Source organism: Emys orbicularis, chromosome 1 (genome assembly GCF_028017835.1).
Source record: "Emys orbicularis isolate rEmyOrb1 chromosome 1, rEmyOrb1.hap1, whole genome shotgun sequence".
Lineage (NCBI taxonomy): Eukaryota > Metazoa > Chordata > Testudines > Emydidae > Emys > Emys orbicularis.
Window position 1 is genome coordinate 88,116,281 of NC_088683.1, and position 23,837 is coordinate 88,140,117.

Here is a 23,837-nt window from a genome sequence, read left to right on the forward strand (position 1 = left end):
TAATCATATAACATCACAGTTAGTATTATTATTGCCAGTTTATCAAGTGAGAAAACTGACAGAGATTTGACATGTCCAAAGCAGGAGAATCTCCACAGGATCACTGTGGCTCTATTTTAAGATTTGATTTAGTTAGTTCTGCTATTTATACTTCATGGTACTATATTCAGAACCTCTTCTAGCTTTGTTATTCCTTTCAGTGCTGTCTTATATGTTTTTCTAATGGCAGGGTGGATATCTGAAATCTATATTTAGAAAAAGATGGGAGGACACAGAATCCATAGTCTACATAATGAATTACCCATTCCTAATTTTAGTGAAAGTTGCATGGTAACTATTTACTTATCTTTTAGTTTCCAGGGTTTTAACATTTTTTCTCCCTAGTGCTGTGTACAAGATCCAGGGGGAAACAGCCAGTTGAATATGCAGGAGAAACAGTGAAACTGACTCTACACAAAGTTCTGTCGATGCACTATGTAAATAAGCAAACTTTAATTTACAGTAAGTTTACGTGTCACTTGTAACAACAGTAGGTTAGTAGACAGAAGCGAGATTTTTTAATTGACGGCGTCTTTTGTTAACTCAATTTATTCAGACTTTTGTCTGAGTAATGGTTTGAAAGTACATGTCCCATCTTGGTCTACTGGTTAGAGCACTGAGCCAATATTTTTGGTTTCTATAGTCGGGTCTTGCCTTTGGTTTCTGTGTGATCTTGGGGAACCATTTATCCTTCCTGTTTCTAAGTTTACCCATCTAAAATGAGGATATTAAAAGTCAATCTTCTTGAAGAATGATTAAAGGATATTTCTAAAGCATATTGGGATTGTCTGATGGAGGGCTATCTAAGTACCAGAAATATATTTTCATGTTTTCCTTTCTCAACAGCCTGGGTGAAATCCTAGGCCCAGTAAAGTAAGTGGAGTTTCGCCATTGACATCAGTGAAACCATGTATTCACACCCTGGTCTGGAAAATCTTCTGATGATATTCAAAATTAATGTATTATACAGAAGTGCTGATTACATTGTTATGGCAAGGGTCACCAGATGGTGCTGTTACATACAGTGTTATACATTCTTTTGGATACTATGAAAACAGTGTTCAGTTTTAGTACCAAGAGAGATAAATATCAGAACTGATTAACTCAGTTCTAAGATGGAGCCTCAATGATTTTATGGGCATCCTTCTGCTTTGGTCAAGTCACATCTGTATGTGTCAGGTTTCCTGTCTAAAAAATTGTGATAATAGTACTTACTTCTCTCTTCAGAGGTCTGATATGAAATTTATGAAGTGCTAAAAAGTTATAATTATTATTAGTAATAATTAAGGAAGCATTTACAGAGAGTAGAGTGGAAAATACAAAGTTGTGTAGCAATTACACAGTATTGTTAGTTTTGTGATGCAGGGTTTTTTTTGCTGGGGGGTTGCAAATAATGTGAGTTTGCTCCCTGCCTTAATCTCTCTAACAAGAATCAAGTCTTGGAGCAGAGTTGGGATTTTGGCTGAGATTACTGATATAGAGGTTTACCTGTATACTATTTGTGACTACTTCTGTTCAAGGACAGGTATATACTTTGTAAATGAAACAAATTAAGAAAGTATCCAGACTGTCTGTCACTGACTTTCTCCTTCAGCGGGAAAACTTACCTGCCAGGCCCTGACATATGCAATCACTTGGCAGAAAGACATGTTAGGGAACACCAATTCCTCCATGGTGACAAATATTATATTATCTAGTATGAGTCATATCTACTTGTATTTTCATGAATGTCATTAATAGAAGTGGAGTACACATTTCTGTTGTTGAATTCAAATATGGTGTTTAGCATGTAGTTGCATATTAATTCGAATTATTAACTTTGCTTGTAGGTACTAGAAGACGTATTTAATTGGAGTCTACCTCCAGCTGTGGTTTCAATGTGTGATCAACAAATCATGAATAAATTAACTTTGGCCAAAATGCATTTAATCATTTGTCTTTCGGCAACAATAAATAGTATTCCTGAAAAAGTGATGAAAACGATCTATTCTATGGATAACACTAGCTTAAAAAAGCCAAGCAGAATCATGGAGTCAAGCATAAAAAGTAATTATAATTGTCGTGGAAAAGTCTGATCATCATCTGATTTTTTCTCCAGCTTGTTTCATGTATAATTTTATCATTTTTAACATTTGTGTACACATTATACTGATGCATTTTAAAGAATATTCATATTATGTCTTGTTGAAAATGTAAATATTTATTTTTTATTTTAGAAAGTTTGAACATATAAGTTTTCAATTTTTTATTGTTAAAATTTCATATTTAAATTTTATTTAGAGTTGCCTTTCATTCTTACTTGTTTTTATAGATACATTATTGTTGGTGGATTCTATGGCTTTTTGGGCTTTGTACTGTTTTAACATTTCCTGATCACTTTCTTCCAAATGAGTATCCATTTTTTCATCTTGGGAGATGAATGACTGGCTTTCTTTGATTTTCTTTGTAGTAAATTACCCACCAGAAGATGCTCTTCAGATCACGTTGTGGTCACTTACTCATTTTCCCTTTATAGTCAGAATGCTTCACTTATTACTATTAATTATATATATTGTGGAACCTCCCAGGATATGTTGGGGCCTTCTCCAAACATAAGAGATAGTCCACGTCCCAAAGATCTTACAGTGTAAAAAAATTGAAGACAGAGAAGTAGATACGGGAACAAACAAAATGGTCAGAATGAGGAGAAATATATGTGTTTGTTTGTTCCAAGGGTTGTTGGATTTAGTTTGTTATATATAAACTATGCTTAATTGCTCTATTCCTCCTCATTGGCAGCTGCAGGCTCAGTCCTTTTCCTCATGGGGCTAGCTCTGGTGGGATTGGAGGCTTTTCCACATTTTCCCTCCCCCCCCATCCCCCAATCGCTAAACGGAGAGCCCTGTAGCGGCAACTGAGATGTGTGAAGTGTAAAAAGTTTGGCAGGATGGTAGAACAAATGTAAATAAGAAATATGTTTGAGAAAAATCATGATTTTCTCATGAATATTCAGTGAATAGAAAAATAAGATATATTCTTCAAATTATTGGGAATTATTTGGTCAACTCTGCTCCTTTGTAACTTGAAGTCTTTCTTGGAATTTAACTGCTATCCTTTGCTTTTACAAATTTTATTTGCCAGTTAATGCAGAAGTTACAAGACACCAGGAACAAAGCAGCATTATTGTGCAACTGGTCAGATGTAAAGACGAATTAAATATGGCTATGCTAAAGGTAATTTTGTTGTTTAGGAAACGAAACTTAGGAAACAGTTCACTGTTCATCAAATGATATATTTCCTATGTAGCAGAAATTATACTGTGGGGACTAGATGATGTAGGGAACTGGAAATGAGTTAAAGAGTCTCTACTTTCTAGGTCACTGGGTCTAATGTGACCCAAGCACTTAGTGGCGATAGGTAGGGTCCTACCAATTTCATGGTCTTGAAAAACATGTCATGGACCGTGAAATCAGCACTCCCCCATGAAAGCTGATCTCTCCTGCTGCTGGGAGCCCACGGCTCCTCGCTGCTATTCCGGCCGCGCTGGGGAGGGACAGGAATTGTCCTTCTCTGCACGGCCGCTGTTGGTGCGGAGATCAGACCCACCTACAGAGGCAGCGCAGAAATGAGGGTGGTACACCCTCACTTCTACGCAGCAGCAGCCCAGGAGCTGGGCTCCAGGTTTCCGTTCCACACCCCACACTCCTGGCAGCTTCCACCTCAGCACCAGGCACCAAGCTTGGGGCTTCCTCCTGCAGTGGCTCTTGCCGGGCTGGGGGATTTCCCTTCCCGTGGCTACAGCTGGGGCAGCCTGGGCTCTGGGCTTCTGCCCCCACTAGGGTTGCCAATGTTCTACTCATACAAAACCGAACACCCTTGCCCCACCCCTGCCCCACCCCTCCTCCAAGGCCAAGGCCATGCCCCATCCCTTCTCCAAGGCCCCGCCCCTGCCCCACCCCTCCTCCAAGGCCATGCCCCACCCCTTCTCCAAGGCCCCGCCCCTGCTCACTCCATCCCCCTGTCGCTCGCTCGCTCTCACCCTCACTCACATGCTCATTTTCACCAGGCTGGCTCAGGGGGCTTGGGTGTAGGAGGTGGTGAGGGCTCCGGCTGCAGGTGCAGGCTCTAGGGTGGGGCCCGGGATGAGAGGTTTGGGGTGCAGGAGGAGGCTCTGGGCTGGGGGGGTAAATCCGTGGAGTTTGGAGTATGGGAGTGGGCTCCGGGCTGAGGCAGGGGGTTGGGGCGTGACGGGGGGTGACAGCTCTGGCAGGGGGTGCAGACTCTGAGGTGGGGCTGGGGATGAGGGGCTTGGGGGGTAGGAGGGTGCTCCAGGCTGGGAGTGAGGGGTTTGGAGTATGGGAGGGGCTCCAGGCTGAGGCAGGGGGGTTGGGGTGTGGGAGGAGGTACGGGCTCTGGGCTGGGGGTGCAGGTTCCGGGGTGGCACCAGAAATGAGGGGTTCAGGATGCGGGAGGGGACTCTGGGCTGGGGCAGGCAGTTGGGGGGAGTGAGGGGTCCGGCTGGGGGTGTGGGCTCTCGTGGGGACAAGGATGAGGTATTTGGGGTGTAGGAGGGGGCTGAGGGGTTCGGAGTGTTAGAGGGGGCTCTGGGCTGGGGCAGGGGATGTGGGTGCAGGATGTGTGTGAGGGCTCTGGCTGGGGGTGCAGACTCTGGGGTTGGGCTGGGGATGAGCGGTTTGGGGTGTTGGAGGGTGCTCCTGGCTGGGACCGAGGGGTTCGGAGCGTGGGAGGGGGGAGCAGGGCTGGGGCAGAGTGTTGGGACCTGGGAGAGGGGCAGGGGGGCAGTCTCTGGGTGGCGCTTACCTCAAGCAGTTCCTGGAAGCAGCGGCATGTCCTCCCTCCGGCTCCTATGCGGAGCTGCGGCCAGGCGGCTCTGTGCGCTGTCCCGTCCACAGGTGCCGCCCCCGCAGTTCCCATTGGCCATGGTTCACGGCCAGTAGGAGCTGTGGGGGCAGCGCTTGGGCCAGGGGCAGCATGCAGAACCCACTGGCTGCTAGAGGGGGACATGCCAACTGCTTCCTCTCCTCCGCTGCTCATGCCACAGCTCTGGGCGCCGAGCTAGGGGCTTCTTCCCCCGGCAGCTCCTCCCGAGGTTGGGGGCTTGTGCTCCTGCCAGCTGCAGTCAGGGCAGCCAGGGCTCGGGACTTCCGTCCCCCAGCCGCTCCAGCTGGGGCAGCCTGGGCTTGGAGCTTCTGCCCCCACAGCCACTCCAGCTGGGGCTCGGAGCAGGCTTGAGGCTTCCCGGGCTCGAGGCTTCATCCCCGCGGCTGCAGCCGGGTCTCAGGGTGCCCAGGCTCAGGGCTTCTTCCTCTGCGGCTGCTGCTGGGACTCGGGGTGACCCGGTAGGGGCTTCTTCTGGGGCTGGGGCACCCATTTTTCCTGGGGGGCCTCCAAATTGGCTGGGGACCCCGTCTTGATCTGTCCCTGGCATGGACTGGCAGCTAGGAGCCTCCTCGGTTTCAACAAAGCGATTTGGGACTAACTTGAACATGAGAACTGAAATACCCATTCACCTTTAGAGGTGGTCCCTGTAGAACATATCTGAGTTACTTTGATGGGATAATATACTGGATAAATAGACATTAATTCTCTAGAACCTTTGACAAGGTATTTAAAAGAGAAGCCTTCCATTTTCATTTTGTTGTGTAGTTTAAGAAATTACAGCTCCAGGGATATGACAAAGTAAAATAAAGATTTAAAACATTTTGAATAAACTTACTGGTGCTCTTGACAGGCATTAATGCTGCCTGTCTGAATTCAGCCAAATCAATGGAAAAGCTAAAGAAATAGATAGTGAGAGAAAGTAGTCATTCTAGTGTCAGTCGACTGTTCTCTCCTTGCAAATTAATCATCCTCTACCCATGACCCTTTACCCTGGAAATCAGGCTATTGCTTATTACCTTATCTAACTGTTTATTGCTTATCTTAGATATTAAGCCTCATGCATCATGGTTTATCCCAATCTCTAACCATTCAGAGGTGGGAGGGCAAATTATCCCTCATTTGCTCACTGCAGGGTTCTTACACCTACCTCTGACACAGAGACAGACTAATGGTCCAGATGAACTTTGGGTCTGATGCAGTAGGGCAATTCCTATGTTGCTTAGTTGGCAACTAGAAAGTAATACTATGCTGCTCCATACTTGAAAACATACCACATATAATTTTTAAATGAGTTGGAAGAGTGCTCTTCTTTTAGAGACTGCAAAACACTTGAGAGGCATAATACAGGTTTGACACTTCTGATGTTTCCTTTGAGCCCTATCATACTATGGATTTTTAAGAAGAGAACCCTTTTGAGGTCATTGTGGAGTTCTGCTTAAAAACAGATGGCATGACATGTTCCTATGACTTTTAACTAAACTCTTCCTAGAGTCCTGAGGTTGACAAGTTTTAGTTTAAAGTGAAATTTCTTTCTGATCTGTTTTTTCCAAGGTCTCCTGCAGCTTTACTTAATGTGAACCTGAGGGCCTGCAAACTACTCAGGGGCTTTCAGGATATATACTGTACTCATTAATTATAATGAGGTTATATTTAGAAAATAATAGGTTTCTTCCAATATGAACAAATGCTCTTTTATTATTATATTTATAGTTGAAAATTACTGAATCCTGAACTGTAACTATGATATAAAGATAGGAATGAAAAATGTTTAGCTGAATTATTTCTAATTGTATTTTATTAAGATACACAGTACTATATCTTCTGGTGTACTGTGCTTAGAGTCATAAATTACAATATTACCAGTTTAGTATGCAGTGCTACTTCCTGTTCTTCGAGTTTAAAACCAGATTAAAACAATAATCTTGCTTACAGAAATAGTGCCTTGTATTCATGTTGGCCTATTTCAAAGTATGGGAAGTCCTGGACAATAACAGAGAACTTTTTAAGCAACTTTCTATTATTTGTATTATTTCTTGAAATTACATGATGTTGTGATGTTCTTCTCTTAGGGGATTTTATTGACAGAAAGTGAAGAAAGGCTTAACTCTCTTGTAGCCAACATACAGAGTGAATATGACGGGAAGATTTCTCACTGTTCTGCTATAGAATTAGAGACTGTTATTGAGGCCAAGCTTCAGCTTGCAGTTATTTCTCAGCAGAGACATCAAACTGCTTTCAGGTAAATACCATCATAACCAGAATACATTGCAGCTTGCTGAATGTAAGATTAAAAACAAATAAACCCAACAATACTCTTAGCTTTCAAAGATACTCATATATTTCAAACCTTAAAAGCTACCCGAAGTAACAACAATAATTCTCCGTCTATACCGAAAGAAGGACAGGAGACACTTGATATGATTTTAATCAGGCTGCAGCTTTATTATTAGATGTCTGGAACTACCTGGCAGATAAAAGTGTACAGTGCAGGTAACTCCGTGATCATTTCAATATTTACCTGGGGGCTTCTGCAAGTCTCCCCCCATTTTTTCCATCCAGGCCCCCCAGCCAACCCATTGCTGGGACCTTATCACTCCCCAAGAAGTTGGGGCTTTTGCCTTTTGAGTTATGGTAGCCTGGAAATACTTTGCATTGTTCGGAGGATATGTTTCTGTGCAATATCACAGAAAAGCAATATGATTTCAGAAATGTGAAAAATGGGAAGGCTGGAAAAATACATATAACTCATATGGTGTAACTACAGTGTGACACTGTTGCTTGTAACTCTGATTCAGTAGAAAGTTGGAGACAGCTGTTACAAGGAGCACATTCTCTGGGAGATGGGCCCTATGTTTGGCTCAAGAGCTTTTGTTAGAAAAGATTTTCCCACTAGATCAGTTTCCCAAACATTTTTCTGTCCTGAAAATACCTTCATTCTTTTGACAAAATGTGGGATTTCCATCTATATCTGCAATTGTTGGAGATTCCTTTTCAGTCATAAATTATCAGTGTAGCTGATAAGTCCTCTCTTTTTCAAAGAAGCACTGTTTAATTAGAGTGTTGACAACACTCATATTTTTTCCTAATGCCCTAACTGCTAGAACAAGAGGTTGCGCAAGAATCTCAGCTTTTATGTTTTTTAAAAATGAAGTTTATTGCCCTTGTGGTTGCAAAGAAAATCTTGAAAATGTGACCCAAGTGCACCCTACAGGCTCAGAAATCAGAAGACAAAGAAAAAAAGGCCATCATTTATTATTTTCAACCCAATCTCATGATGTCGGGGGGGGGGGGGAGGGGGCTGACTGATGATTTTTGAACGCTTGGTGTTCACAGTACTGTGGTTAATAGAGCACTGGGCCTTGGGTTGCATGTATGTGCTTCTCAGTGTGCCTGTTATAGCCCCTTTATATTAAAGGTTACTGGAAGTCAGTCTCTAGCAACGTTGTATGTTGGTGATGGGACAACTTCCAAATACCATGTGACTGCTTACTGGAGACTATGTAAAGGAAGTCTCTTGATTCAATTTTGGAAAGAGATAAGCCTCTCCACAGGGACTTGGCAAAAGCCTGAAGTATAGTTACAAAGGGGTACCAAGGAAGAAGGGTGTGTCCTATCCTTTCCTAGCATGCACAAAGTGGTACAGCCTCTATTAACAGGTTTTTCTTACTTTAAATCTTTTTGCATATGCTGTTTGTTTATAAAATTGACCCTGAGGAAAGGGATGTGAAACTGAACTTTAGAGTTTCGGTTTTATTTTAACTAACTTGGTTACACATGCTTATGTTTCTTTGTAGTGGGTTGTTTCTCTTTGTAGAAGGACTCTTCAGTATTCCCTCCCATTTAATTGCATCTCCTGTAAATTCGGTATCAGAGAGGTAGCCGTGTTAGTCTGTATCCACAAAAACAACAAGGAGTCCGATGGCACCTTAAAGACTAACAGGTTTATTTGGGCATAAGCTTTCGTGGGTAAAAAACCCACTTCTGCATCTGAAGCAGTGGGTTTTTTACCCACGGAAGCTTATGCCCAAATAAATCTGTTAGTCTGTAAGGTGCCACCGGACTCCTCATTGTTTTTGTACATTCAATATATGCTATAGATACACTTTTTTGGTATTAATTAAGCAAAATCTAGTCTATAACTGCTGGTTCACAATCAGAAATGGTCTAGACATCAGAAAGATTACAAGAAAGCACAAAATGGTACATAATTTTTGTTGTTTAACAATATGTTCCCTATTAGTGCTGCTTTGGCTTTCTCTGCAATTCGACTTCTTCAGGATGCAAACATTTTCAGGAAGAATGTTCCACATATTCAGCTAAATATACAGCAAACAGAGCGTCGAGTATGTATTGATACAGATTCTACTTTTTAAATTATTGTTTGCTTATATGTAAAGTCTTGCATCAAAATGTCAAATTAAGCACACTGCTGAACCTCTTTTAGAAATGCTCTTGCGGTGATCACCACTAATGCATTTATCTACAGCTATTAAGCAGTGGTATCTGAGGTATTAAATTTACTTTTAGTTTTAGTATAAGAGAGGTCTGGTATATCTGATAACTCTGTACGGTTACTGTTGTTAAATGTTGACTTTTAATTGCCATCATAGTAGTTAATATGCTGTGGAAGTATTATAAATGCAATTAGGATACTTTTTCAAGTTGCACATTTTAGCATCAGCATTTCCTCTGCCTATAAACCCCATAAAAAGCAAAGCAAAACAACAAAAAAGACCACCAGAGAAATATCTTGTTGTATTGACCTAACCTCCTCCCAGTAGTTGTGCTATAGTATAAAAATCAAGGATTTTCTTTTATACTGTAAAATATAGATTTGAACTTCAAACCTCTTCACACACTTTTGGATGCTATATAATAAATACGTGATTGACTTTACTATACGTAAATTGTATGAGCAAATGTATTGAGTGAGAGCATTTCACTGTAAGAGCCTGACAGAGAAGTACACATCACCACTGAGATCTAAAATTAGTAAAGTGTCTGATCAGTTTAATTCTCAATACTTGTCTAAGGATTGACAGAACTTTGACTGAGATCTTTTATTATCTTGACAGTCCAACATATTGTAGCTCCAGCAGTGACAATTAAAATGTATGATGGACTGCAGTAATTGTTAAGGCTCTCAACATAAAATATCTTTAAAGGAGACTGATTTCTAAGGTCAGAATCCAGCCTTGTAGCTAATTTTCATCATTGGTTGCAAACATGCAAGCCATTTATGTTGAATGGGTGTTACTAAAAGCAGAATGTGAGCTGAAGTACATAATTGTGATACTGGCTAAACAACAAACTCTGGCCATGCTCATCTCTTGTGTTCTGATGGCACAAGCTATTGACATCTGGGCTGCAGAACCCTGTCTCAGAAAAGCTACTTGTAATGGATTGGAGGTGGTATAGAAGGTTGGCTTGGGAACCTGAACTCTCTGTAGTAGGTTTTGTTTTGGAAGACAACTGCTTGAGGTGCCCGACATTTGAAATGTTCGAATTAGTCTCAGTGGAGTAGTGGGCGGAGTGCAGATGAGGTGATCAAAAGTGTATAACAAATGCTCTTTATCACATGGTCCTTGAATTTATCACGTGCTCATCACCGGCACATATTCTACACATATTACATATTTATTTGTTCTCACATTGCCACGGTTTAATTTTCATTGTAGATTTCATTATTTCATCAGGTTTTAACTTAATAAATCATAAATTGACATCTGTAATAAAAATGATTGAGCCAAACTGAATAAACTTTTAAGTATAACTATGCTATTTTTAAAATATTTGTATTATTTTGATATATATTATACTAACAAATACCTAAACTTAACACAAACAGTTCTGCATTGTTTGTGTTAAAGTAATTTATTCACAGAATAACTTCTTTATTGATTTTGGAAATATGACCAGGATTCTTATGTAGACAGTACTCAGCTGCCTTGCAATGTAATAGCACAAGAACATATGAACATACGTCTGTGGCTGAGATGTCGCATGGCATTAGTGACTGCACTAACAGCACAGCTCCATGGCGTTGGTGATATGAAAGGTACTATTGTCTTTGCTTTAGTGTTTTCGATTGTAAGCTCTTTGGGCAGGGACCATATGTTCTTGGGTGTCTGTATAGCGCCCAGCATAATGGTCCTCTTAACCCAATCACTACTACAGTACAAATAATAAAAACATTAATGTTAGAACTATCAGTAAACAACTGTTTATACTGAATTCAGCCAATACAGCCAAGAAAATATTCTATTTCTGAATTTGGTCTTTCCCTCTAGTTTATAAAGTATAAGCCATTAAATCAAAGAAAGCTCATTTAATGCTCATTACCTTCTGAAAAATCAAGTACGTAATAAAAAAATTGATGTGCTTTAAAGCAATTAAGTTAAATAGGAACACTTAATTTTTAAAATTTATTGCTGCTACATATCTCTATTTTGAACAAACCTCAAATACTCCTCTGCTGTGCTGACTTTATATATCTCCCATAAATGGAAATGTTCTGTTCCAGTTTCTTTTATTTCCAAGCATTTGAGCATGACAGTATAAAAATACTTTATGCCACTAATTGCACAAAATTGCGAGGGAATTTTTTTTGTACATAAAATTGTTAGTTAATATTTCATCAGTTACACAATTATGTACTGGTGTTAACTATATTGCATTATGTATAAATGTACAAATTAAAATATATGTTAAAATTATGTATTTATAATTTATATATAATTATGTGTTCTACTTCCACTCTGAAAGGTGACTGTAAAACAGGAACATTTATTGTGTCTCATTGATTCCAGACTGAATTTTTTTAGTTGTAAACTGAGCTGATGTTTTTCCTACTTGAAGTCCTACAAGCTCAACAAGGGCTGTGAAGCTGTGCTCTTTCTGGCGTGAGTATCATCTCTACTAACATAGACTGGCAGGCCAACTCTGCTCTAAATTGCACCTGTGCAGCCCCTATGAAGGTTAACTGAGTTTCAAAGTTGTAACTGACAGAAGATTTTGAAGACAATAGTGGAGCTGAGCAATTACAATAGTGTAATTGGAGAGTATCATCAGGCTTGCAGAATCTTCATTACTTGTACTGATGCCTCAGAAGAAAAGAACCCAATTTGTGTGTGTTGGCAATGCTGACAGTTTGAAAACAAACCATTTTTTTCTTGTAAATTGAACACATTTGATATAGAAATCAGTGAAACAGAATAAACATGGAAGCCCATTATATCACTTTTATAGTCATTTTTCAGAGTGGATGCGACCTTTAAGTGTGTAAGAGAAAGGTATTGTAAAATCATTTTGATCTTATTTTTATTATTGATCCCCTTCTTTCTTTTAGAAAATGACATGACTGATTGCTCAAGTCTAATAAATGAAGTAATAATAGAAGCAGAGGCCTTCAGTGACATTGAGACACAGGCTGAAGTGATGGTGCAAGCTGTTATACTGGACCTGCAAGAAAGGCGCCCTGTGACTGGCATTAAGCTTCTTCTGCAGGTTTTAATGCGAACAAAGAACAGTTGTTAATTTTTTTGTTTGTTTTTGCCAAATAAAACTGCTGCCAGGACAAAATAATCCTGAAATAGTTAATACCTCTTAGATAATGTGAATATAAACATAATTTTTCATTTTATTTGTGTCTTTATAAACAAACAATAACATTGGTTAAATTGGTTTATTTTATCTGTGTTTAAATAGGATATAATCAATTTACTCCAAGAAAAGCCATTTATTTCCCCTATGGCTTCTTTAACACTAGTGAAAAGTATGCTTCTGCTGGCAGACATATTGACAACACAAACAAATGAGGACACAGAGCATCACTCTTCTGCAATCGAACGATTAAACTTGTTAATTCTGGCTCACAAATTTACTATTAAACAGGTGAGGGTAGGTTGGTGATTTATGTTAGTTTCATGTGATTAGCAAACTCCTCATACTCTTCTCATTTGTGACATACTCTGGAAGCTATTTTAGCAACTCATTGGAAAGAAAGGGGGCATATAATCCAATTTCCTTCAGATTATACAATGTACAGAATTTGCCCTTCTTACCAAATTCCTACAGACTCATCATGGGTTAGATGCAGACGTAGATAATCTGTACTTTGAATACTATCCAGTGTCATTTTGAAATGGATAAGCACTTAAGCACCCAAATCCTTATTTAGGTACTGAAATAACTGGCCTGATTTTCAAGGATGTTGAGCACCCACAGCCCATTGAAGTCAAAGAGTGCTCCACACCTTTGAAAATCTGGCCATCTCATTAGATACCTAATTACAGATTTAGGTGCCTAACTTTTAGCACCCCAGTTTGAGAATTTTAGCCTTAGTTCTTAATCTGAGAATCACTCAAACCAGAAATCAAGTATAAAATAGCAGTAGTTAGTATTTATAGATATTCACAAAAATAAACTGTGAAGTGGTGTAAATAAAGTGATTTTACATATGAGTTTAAGCATAAATACAGTTAAAAGTCATCTAAAGGCATAACACTTGTAACAGAAGTTTATAGCAATATGCTATTTCCTTCTTTATTTGGAAGTAGACATGCCCTTCTTCATTTTCTGCCCACTCCTGATACTGGCTCACTAAAGAAGCTTTCAGATTAAATTCTCTCCTTCCTTAAGTGTAGACATGCAGAGTCTTACACTATTAAATTGTTATGTCCCCAAACCTAGATGATCAAGAATGAAATGGACCACTCTGTCCTCTTAGAATTCCTCCTGTGGAACTTGCTAACCTGAATAGTTTTACAGCCTGCATAACTGCAGTTCCCAATTGCCTTGTCTCCCCCTATGTCAACAGTGCTTGCAGTTTTGGCACATGAATTTATATTATTGTGAGACAGTCTCTCATTGGCTTCAAGATCTTTTCTCAAATCTGACAGTAGCAGCATTCCATCTCCAGAACTAAGGTGTCAGAGGTTCTGTTTTTTGATGACTTTCTGGTGTGAGGGAATTTTTCTTTTGGAGCCCATATCCTGTTTCAGAGCCTGAGACTTGTAAACCAGATCATGAGCTCATTGGTCTTGTGTCTGTCCCATCTGGGATACAATTTGAAGTCCCAACTTAGAGGAACTTTCTTCTCAATGGAGAGGACACTCGGTGTTAATTCAGCAGTTCAGGAATATTAAGCCCTTTTTCAGTGCTCTTTCATAAGACATAATGAAGTCAGTCAGTGGGGCTTTGGATCTGTGAGGGCAGACCCTTGTATACATTCAAAGTGCAGAATTGCAACTTGGATGTATATAAAATGGATCATATGGATTGTATTGTTGTCTATAATTTATCTTTGTAAAATATTTTTTTACTAGATTTTTACCCTTGGAGAACCAATCGAACAGTGCATAGAAGACCCTGCATTGACAAGTCCAGTGGTTCCTTTGAAAAATAATTACTTGCCAGCTATCAATTTACTGGCAAAAGTCAAAATGAGAATTGGTAAGAAAAATCAAGTACATTGTTGCAGTAATGTGTCTGATGAATAGTTGAAAACTAATATCAGATTAACTGACATAGTACCGGAGGTGTATGAATTACATCAATTTTTCATTAAGTAATGGTAAAAATGTAAGGAAAATGTTTCCTTCTGAAATTTTCAGTAGATGGATACATTCATTGCAAATAGCAAAACAACTATACAGACAAGGTACAACTATTACAACAACCATAAACATTTTAAAAATATGATTTTTACATAAACATTATAGTTTTGTATAATGCATGTTACTATATTCCATATAATTTGCATTCGTGTATCCATTTATTTTGCTTTTCTGAGTGTTATGTGTATAGGGTGACCAGATGTCCCGATTTTATAGGGATAGTCCTGATTTTTCGGTCTTTTTCTTATATAAGCTCCTATTACCCCCCACTCCCGTCCCGATTTTTCACATTTGCTGTCTGGTCACCCTATATGTATACAACTGCCGCGTGCAATGTGTAGTTTTAAATTAATAACTTTCATTCTTTCCAAGTAGAAGTTAACAATACCATGCTGAGTGCCATACACAGCATTTATTCTCTGAGAATTGCCCATATATATTCCAACTCCCTAATGTATGGATCCCCATGGGGAGTCATCTCAAAGAACAGTTGTTATGGTAACTAAACATTTTATTAAAAAGAATAGGAGATAATCTGGGCCAATAGTCTTTCTCTCAATAAAATAAGTTATAATGTTTAATGCTGTGTGTGAGCTGTTAATGAACAAATAAATTCTGCTCCATTTGTCCAGTGTAAATAGCAGTGCATGATATTTTTTGGCAAATTACTTGGAAATTTACTGAATATTCTCAGAAAAAAAGCTTTAAACTCTGTTTGAGGTTCAAATTAAATTAAATCATTACAGGACCTTTGTCAGTAAAAAGCCAAATGTTTAAAAAGTCAGGACATTCATAGCTAAAGTTACACAAACAATATTAATCTTGTCTGCATACTCCCTCCTGCCAATTGTCTTTTGATGTTGCCCACCACTGGTGTAGTATCTGAAGCATGGTAGATTATAGATATCCGTATATAGGACAAGGCAGAGTGGTCTCTTTGGCTCACAAAGATGGCTATGATATAGTTAGGGTCCCACCAAATTCACAGTCCATTTTGGTCAATTTCACGGTCATAGGATTTTAAAAATCATAAATTTCATGATTTCAGATATTTAAATCTGAAATTTCATAGTGTTGTAACTGTAGGGGTCCTGACTCAAAAGGGAGATGTGGGGAAGTTGCAAGGTTATTATAGGAGGGTTGCATTATTGCCACCCTTACTTCTGCACTGCTACTGATGGCAGTGCTGTCTTCAGAGCTGGGTAGCCAGAGAGTGGCGGCTTCTGGCCGAGAGCCCAGCTCTGAAGCAGCACTGCTGCCAGCAGCAGCACATTAGTAAGGATGGCATGGTATGGTATTGCCACCCTTACTTCTGTGCTGCTGCCTCCAGCGTCGCTGGAGAGTGGTGGTTGCTGGCCGAGGGCCCAGTTCTGAAGCCAGCGCAGAAGTAGTGGCAATACTGTGACCCCCCCCTACAGTAACCATGGGGGTGGGGGAAAAGATGCAATGTCATGTTTCAAATGGTATTTGATTGGTCAGCTGCCCATATGTGATGTGGGACATTGTATGTAGATCTGACTCTACAGTATGGTATTTACAGTGTGAACTGGAACCAAGATCGTGTAACTTTAATAATGATGTAATCCCAGTAGCTCCAATTCTTTTCTTTCTCTTCATAAAAGTTGTATTCCCAAAGGTGCTTGTACAAATGTTTAAAATATACAAAAATAAAGAGAAGCGTTCCAAATACAGTGACTTACCATCCATATAATTCCAGTTCACACAATATAAATCACCCAGCAAAATAATGACCTCATTTGGTCAGTTTTTACCCTTCAATCTAAACTTTTAGGAAAAGCCTAGGAGAATAGATAAGCTTTGCAGAGTTCCATGGAAAATTTCAAAGAAGCCTCTATATCTGAAGGGTGCAAAAGGGGCTTTGACATTTGGAGATTCCTGGCAGTGTTGGTTTTGTATAGATTCTGAAAATTCAAGTGAAACTAGGGAATAATTCACTGCCAGTCCTTCCAAATGTCCTCTGCAAGGTCTGGTTCCTGTGGCCCACGTGAACCGAGCCACGCAGGATGGTTTGTTTACATCATATTGTGTTGAAACATCTTCATGATCTCTCAGCTCCATAGTACATCACTGAAAATATTTGTGCCATTTAGATTTTTGGAGTTTAGTACTGTAAAATAATTCTCGTTGCCAGGAAGTTATTTCCTTTTTACAGTATTTGTGTTTTTTGATAAACAATTTACCAAAGCCTGCCTAAAATGTTTTCTTTTCAGCACATGCATTAGCGCAAGAAGTAGCTTGCACATCTAAAAGAGAGAATCCATTACAGTGGTTACCTGCTCTCAGTCACTTAGAAACAGCATTGGACCTTTGTAGAACATCCGCAACAAGAGAATTAGATTTGCAAGCGGAAATTCTTTTTCAGAAAGGTAAGCAAAATCTTGGTTGTGTGACATGACTATCTTTCCAACATATTTTTATGCCTGCAGTATGCCTTAAAAGGGATACATGCTCCTGACATTTCCCACATTGACAGACTGACTAAAAATATCTCTACTGCATTTAATTATACTCGAATATATTTAATAAGAGTTCAGTATATAATGACATATTTCAGAAATACAAGAGGAGTTTCATAGAATCATTAGGACTGGAACGGACCTCAAGATGTCCTCTAGTCCAGTCCCCTGCACTAAGGCAGGACTAAATATTATCTAAACAATCCCTGACAGGTGTTTGTCTAATTAAAAACCTTCAAATATGGAGATTCTACAACCTTTCTGGGCAATCTATTCCAGTGCTTAAGTACCATGACAGGAAGTTTTTCCTAATGTCCAACCTAAACTGCCTTTGCTGCAATTTAAGGCCATTGCTTCTTGTCCTATCCTCAAAGGTTAACAAGAACAATTTTTCTCCCTCCTCCTTGTAACAACCTTTTATGTACTTGAAAACTGTTCTCATATCCCCCCTAAGTTTTCTCTTCTCCAGACTAAACAAATCCAATTTTTTCAATCTTTCCTCATTGGTCATATTTTCTAGGCCTTTAATCACTTTTGTTGCTCTCCTCTTTACTTTCTCCAATTTGTCCACATCTTTCTTGAAATGTGGCACCCAGAACTGGATACAATACTTCAGTTGAGGCTTTATCAGTGAAGAGTAAAGTGGGGACTGGTCCCCACTAAGCCCCCACTTCGGACTAAGGTACGCAAATTCAGCTACGTTAATAACGTAGCTGAATTCGAAGTACCTTAGTCCGAACTTACCGCGGGTCCAGACGCTGCAGGCAGGCTCCCCCGTCGATTCCGCGTACTCCTCTCGCCGAGCTGGAGTACCGGCGTCGACGGCGAGCACTTCCGGGATCGATCCGGGATCAATTTATCGCGTCTAAACCAGACGCGATAAATCGATCCCAGAACATCGATTGCCTGCCGCCGGACCCTCCGGTAAGTGTAGACGTACCCTGGAAGAATTACTTTTGGTGTCTTGCTTACAACACTCCTGTTAATACATCCCAGAACGATGTTTGCTTTTTTTGCAACAGTGTTATACTGTTCACTCATATTTAGCTTTTGATCCACTATGACCCCAGATCTCTTACCACAGTACTCCTTCCTAAGCAGTCATTTCTCATTTTGTATGTGTGCGATTGATTGTTCCTTCTAATCGGAGTACTTCTCATTTGTCCTTATTGAATTTCATCCTATTTACTTCAGACCATTCTCCATTTTGCCCAGATTGTTTTGAATTTTAATCCTGTCCTCCAAAGCATTTGCAACTCCTCCCAGCTTGGTGTTGTCCGCAAACTTTATAAGCGTACTCTCTATGCCATTATCTAAATAGTTGATGAAGATATTGAACAGAACTGGACCCAGGACCAATCCCTTCGAGACCCCACTCAATATGCCCTTCCAGCTTGACTGTGAACTACTGATAACTACTCTCTAGAAATGCTTTTGCAACCAGTTATTCACCCACCTTATAGTAGCTCCATCTAGGTTGTATTTCCCTAGTTTGTTTAGGAGAAAGTTATGTGAGACAGTGTCAACAGCCTTACTAAAGTCAAGATATATCACATCTACCGCTTTGCCTCTATCCACAAGGCTTGTCACCCTGTCAAAGAAACCTATTAGGTTGGCTTGACACATTTGTTTTTGACAGATCCATGCTGATTATTACTTATCACCTTATTATCTTCTAGGTGTTTGCAAATTGATCTCTTAATTGTTTGCTCCATTATCTTTCCACATACTGAAGTTAAGCTGACAGGTCTGTAATTCCCTGGGTTGTCCTTATTTCCCTTTTGATAGATTGGCACTATATTTGCCATTTTGCAGTCCTCTGGAATCTCTCCTGTCTTCCATGATTTTTTGAAGATAATCGTTTGTTCACCTATCTAGTTTATCAGAGAGTAAGGGGAACAATCAAGAAGGATAAGGATATTGCAGAGACGCTAAATGACTTCTTTGCATCAGTCTACAGTAAAGAAAATGAGAGGATTGCGACAAATTTCAAAATGCTATGGAATTAAATAACAGTGTCCCATTAAATTCATTGCAGTAGGGTTCAAAGTCATATATATTGGAAAGAACAATCTGAAATATTGACATGCATTATTGGATTCTAATGACATCTAGGTGTCACTGTATTTCCAAAGTTGATTACTGTAACTATTCCACGTATTTCAATACAGGGTAATACTTCAGTTCAGAATAACTTGTCATACTGATATCATACATTATATTTAAAAGCAAACGGGAAAAAACGGAATATGTGCCCATTACTTGCTTATCAGCAGGAGAAAAGGAAAGACAATGTGTTACCTGAGTTTCCTGCAGGAAAAAGCAATTTGGGTCTTGCAGAGAAAAGAATAAAATCATGCAAAACTGTTTTGTGTTTCTTTCTTAGGTAAGGTAGAGCGCCAGATTATTGAAGCAGGTAACAATAAGTCACCACGAGCTGCTGAAACCCTGTTGGATGCCATAAAAGTGAGCCAGCGAAATGATCAAAACTTTGGGTAAGGAACTGTGAATATAAGTTTTCAAAATACTTTCTCACTTTAGGTACATGCCACTATGTAGTGTTTGGCTTTATTCTGGGACTTTGTGTGAGGCTTCTTTTATAAAGGACAGGCTTCTTTCCCTCTTTGTGGAGAGATTTTGTCTATTCCAAGATAAAAGAAATATTGATATAGTTTCTTATGTAATGTAAATGTTGCAGGGGTTTAAATATGCATTTCCATACACACTGAAATAACCAACACATAAGTATTACGTTAGATAAAAGTTAGAGCTTTCAGTTCTGTTTTGGAACATGAACCCTCTGTTTCAGCTCCAGGAACAAAAAGTGCTAAGTTTAAGCTGATGGTTTTATTTCATTTTAAAAAACATAAATTGAAGTCCACATCCAAAGGATAGAAAACTAGCAACTGTAGCAGGCAGTGCAGCTGGCCACTCAGCAACAACAGCAGGACTAGTGACTCGATAGTGAATGTTAGAAGTCAACCAACATCAATATGAGCAGCAACAGGAAGAGCAGAGGAAGAATGGGGTGGCCAGGAGCTTCTCCTGAAATGGCTGATGGAGGGGTCCAGTGCCAGTGTCAGAACTGACTGAGGCTGCATGAACCAACTCAGACCTCAGACTGGCCAAATTGGGCCCAGATGATGACTTTGCAGACTATTTGATTACATTAGAGAGAGTAACAGCAGCAGCGGAGTGGATATGAGCATCTAGCGGGAGCTCAGGCCACCTACCAAGGTCTCAGTGAGGATGCCTCACATCATAGCATAGTAAAGACTATTGTCTTGAGCTATCACCGTCGCTCCTGATCTGAACCCTATTATTGCCCAAGGGATCTTCCTCAAACACCTGGAAGCCCAATCCAGAGCTTGGGAGTCCTAAAGAATTTTCCAGACCATGACTTCAAGAGCAGTTTGGCTTGAATATGTGGAAAAGGGCAGCTGTATGAGGGATCCCAGGGGGAGTAGGTGAGGAGTAGGTGCGTGTAGCCTGGTAAGCTAAAAGAGTTAGCAGACCGAAACAATCGAAAGGAGAGATGGAGAAGGGCAAATGTGCCTTGGAACAGAAATGAGAACAGTGTTCCTTGGTGTTAGTTACCAGCAAAAAGCAGGCAATAGACTGGAAGGATCTAGAGGCCTGAATCGATTCAGGCAGTGAGGACCAGGATGAGCAGCTCTGGGATACTGGACATCAAGATTATTAGTTTCTATTCCTGACTCAGGGAGCAGATTGTGGACTCGTGGTGACATACAGTATAACCAAATATAGCAATGCCCCTAATTGGGTTCTCTGTGGGGACAAAACTGGTGTCCTCTGCATTTAAAAACATGATCCTCTATCACTTGAGCCAAAGAATCAGAACTCTGAGCACAGAAGCAGCAGCAGAGTCATAAACCTTTATATGTGGCTTACCTGCTAGAGCAGGGGCAGGCAAACTTTTTGGCCGGAGGGCCGCATCGGGTTTCCAAAATTGTATGGAGGGCCAGTTAGCGGAGGCTGTGCCTCCTCAAACAGCCAGACGTGGCCTAGCCCCGCCCCCTATGCAACCCCTCCTACTTCTCGCTCCCTGACAGCCCCCCCCGGGACCCCTGCCCCATCCAACCACCCCTTCTCCCTGTCCCCTGACTGCCCCCCACCACCCCATCCAACCCCTCCTCTCATTCCTGACTGCCCCCCCGGGACCCCTGCCCCATCCAACCACTCCTTCTCCCTGACCACCCCCGGAACCCCTGCCCCTGACTGCTCCCCGCTGCCCCATCCAAGCCCCCCTTTCATTCCTGACTGCCCCCCTGGGACCCTGCCCCCATTCAACCCCCCTGTTCCCTGCTCTCTGACCGCCCCGACCCCTATCCACACCCCCACCCCCTGACCACCACCCTGAACTTCCCTGCCCTCTATCCAACCCCCCCTGCTCCCTGCCCCCTTATTGCACTGCCTGGAGCACCGGTGGCTGGTGGCGCTACAGCTGCGCCACCCAGAGCACCAGGACAGGCAGCCGCGCTGCCCAGCTGGAGCCAGCCATGCCACTGCGCAGCACAGAGCACCGGGTCCGGCTGGGATCTGCAGCTGCACTGCCCCAGGAGCTTGCAGCCCCGCCGCCCAGAGCATTGCACCGGCGTCGGAGCAAGCTGAGGCTGCGGGGGAGAGGGAACAGCAGGGGAGGGGTTGGGGGCTAGCCTCCCAGGGCAGGAGCTCAGGGGGCGGGGGGGGTCCCGCGGGCCGGATGTGGCCCACGGGCCGTAGTTTGCCCACCTCTGTTCTAGACGGTGACACAGTGCCATACTCTTAGTGTAGGTTTCACAAGCATCTAATGTGCCATGTTCCTTCTGAAAGAATGTGTGGCGAAGTAGATGAGACATAGTTCTATATTAGAGACCTGGGTTCTGTTCTGGATTGTACCTGAAGTGACCTTGTGCAAGCTCTTAGTTATCTTATCTGTGAAACTGGTTAATGAGAGTTATTCCCCACAATGTAAAATGTTGGCTCAGAATAAGAGCTGTGACGTGCACAGAAATATTGACAACAGTTTTGAAGAGCTGGGTTTAGAACTCATGATCTTTGATCTTGTTGTTTAGTGCACCTTCCCTTAGTCTACACAGCAGTGTGTTGGAATGTCTCTCTCTCTCTCTCTTTCGTTTTGCTTCACAAAAATCATGTCCCTGCTGAAACTTATCACAATAAATCTGTGAATTGGCAACAGTTCAGCATGTGACTGTGTTTGGAAAGAGGACTGCATAGTCAGGAGACTGTTTCACATAGGAAGAGTCCAGAGAGAGAGCCAAATAGGAAGCATGGAAAAATTACAGTGACCTACAGGGAGCAGGAATATTAAGGAATCTCTCCAACCATAGAGTCTTGGCCCACGATTATAAGGACATGTAGGAAATGGTCCAGAGACAAAGTGAAGAGGATACCCTGCTTGAAAGTTTAGGGTCTCAGGGTCAGATCTGAGTTGAGGGAGGGATTATGTTTCCCTGTACCTCAGCTGAGCCCAGTGTGGGGCTGAAGGGACTATTTTGCTTTGTCTGGACATGTTTTGTCTATTCCTGGAAGAGGAAGGACCTTTGTATAGGTTTGGCTGGAGAGCTATACCCCAAATCAACCATCCACGAGAGAGAGAAACTGAGGCAGTGGACATGTGACCTAACATTGAAGCATTAGACTGTGCTTATAGGAACATATACACATTGTGTACATAGAACCAGATCAGTTTGACAAAAACAGCTTTTGTTTACCAAGTGCTTGTTTGCATATTACACAAAATATGTTTGCATGTTCCTAAATAGTTATGCCATTTGTTAGGTTTTCTTGCTTGGTATGGTATGCCTTTCTTACTTGAAGTCTTTATATCAGGACTGGATATTTTTCTAGAAGATCTGCTATAGCTCAAATAGGAGTTATGGGCTGGATGTATGAATCACTGGAGTTCTACACCCTGTATTATGCAAAAGTTCAGACTGGATAATCGTAATAGTCCCTTCTGGCCTTAAAATCAATGCATCTGTGTGTTTATTTTTGCAGGCTGATAAGGAAATCCTACCTGGAGATAGCACTGTTATATTTCCATTTGGCTACATATAAGGAAGAGGCTTCACAAACTGTTAAGATAGAGGCCTCCAAAACAAAGGTACATCCTCCTTTTTTTAGATCGTAACCTCCTCAGAGCATGGACCACGTCTTCTTTTAGCACATTGTGGACACTACCACAATATATATTACAAATAAATAATACTAACATAAAGTACAGCAGTAGGATTCTAATTTAGTTAATTTGGTTTATGCTATTTTTTGCAATGTTAATGTATGTAAAAATGGTTTAAAATAAACAGGAAAACATTGAGGTGAGAAGAATAACCCCAAAATTGTGGCTTAGTTTCAGATTCTGTACTAATGAATTTGTGGTTCTCAAACAAAGTATCATTATAAACTGAACCTTCAAACGTTTTTCAGACTGCCGTTACTCAGCATATTGTTATTTGTATAGTGTTTTACAACTGGAGATGAGGGGCAACATTGCCGACACAAAAGACTAGTGTACTGCAAGATACAGTTACAAGTACTAGACAATCAGGGAAATACAGGTCAATAGGTAAGGAAAAAAGAGGTAGTAGAAAGGTGTCGCTTAAAACTCAAGACAATGTTTACTGACAAAAAATGGAAAAAGCTGTATACAAGAACTATGTAAAAGAGAGGGATCATGATGTGCCTTCAAAAATACAAAACTATAGTGGAGACCCATTTATATAGTTTGGGTGGTTTTAAAAATACATCTGTGACTTTTCACAAACGTTACTGATTTCTGTAACTTAACTACCATGACTCC

General features: G+C 40.8%; 1 protein-coding gene across 1 annotated transcript in view; it reads left to right on the forward strand.

Annotated features, from left to right (window-relative positions):
- Positions 1 to 23,837, forward strand: part of CFAP54 (cilia and flagella associated protein 54) — a 215,509-nt gene that overhangs the window by 150,082 nt on the left and 41,590 nt on the right. The window contains exons 50-60 of the mRNA XM_065423873.1: positions 1,869 to 2,085; positions 3,160 to 3,251; positions 6,990 to 7,159; positions 9,161 to 9,263; positions 10,840 to 10,978; positions 12,269 to 12,426; positions 12,628 to 12,813; positions 14,247 to 14,373; positions 16,769 to 16,924; positions 19,401 to 19,509; positions 23,036 to 23,141. Of these exons, the coding sequence (XP_065279945.1) occupies positions 1,869 to 2,085; positions 3,160 to 3,251; positions 6,990 to 7,159; positions 9,161 to 9,263; positions 10,840 to 10,978; positions 12,269 to 12,426; positions 12,628 to 12,813; positions 14,247 to 14,373; positions 16,769 to 16,924; positions 19,401 to 19,509; positions 23,036 to 23,141 (1,563 nt within the window). The remainder of the gene's footprint in view (positions 1 to 1,868; positions 2,086 to 3,159; positions 3,252 to 6,989; positions 7,160 to 9,160; positions 9,264 to 10,839; positions 10,979 to 12,268; positions 12,427 to 12,627; positions 12,814 to 14,246; positions 14,374 to 16,768; positions 16,925 to 19,400; positions 19,510 to 23,035; positions 23,142 to 23,837) is intronic.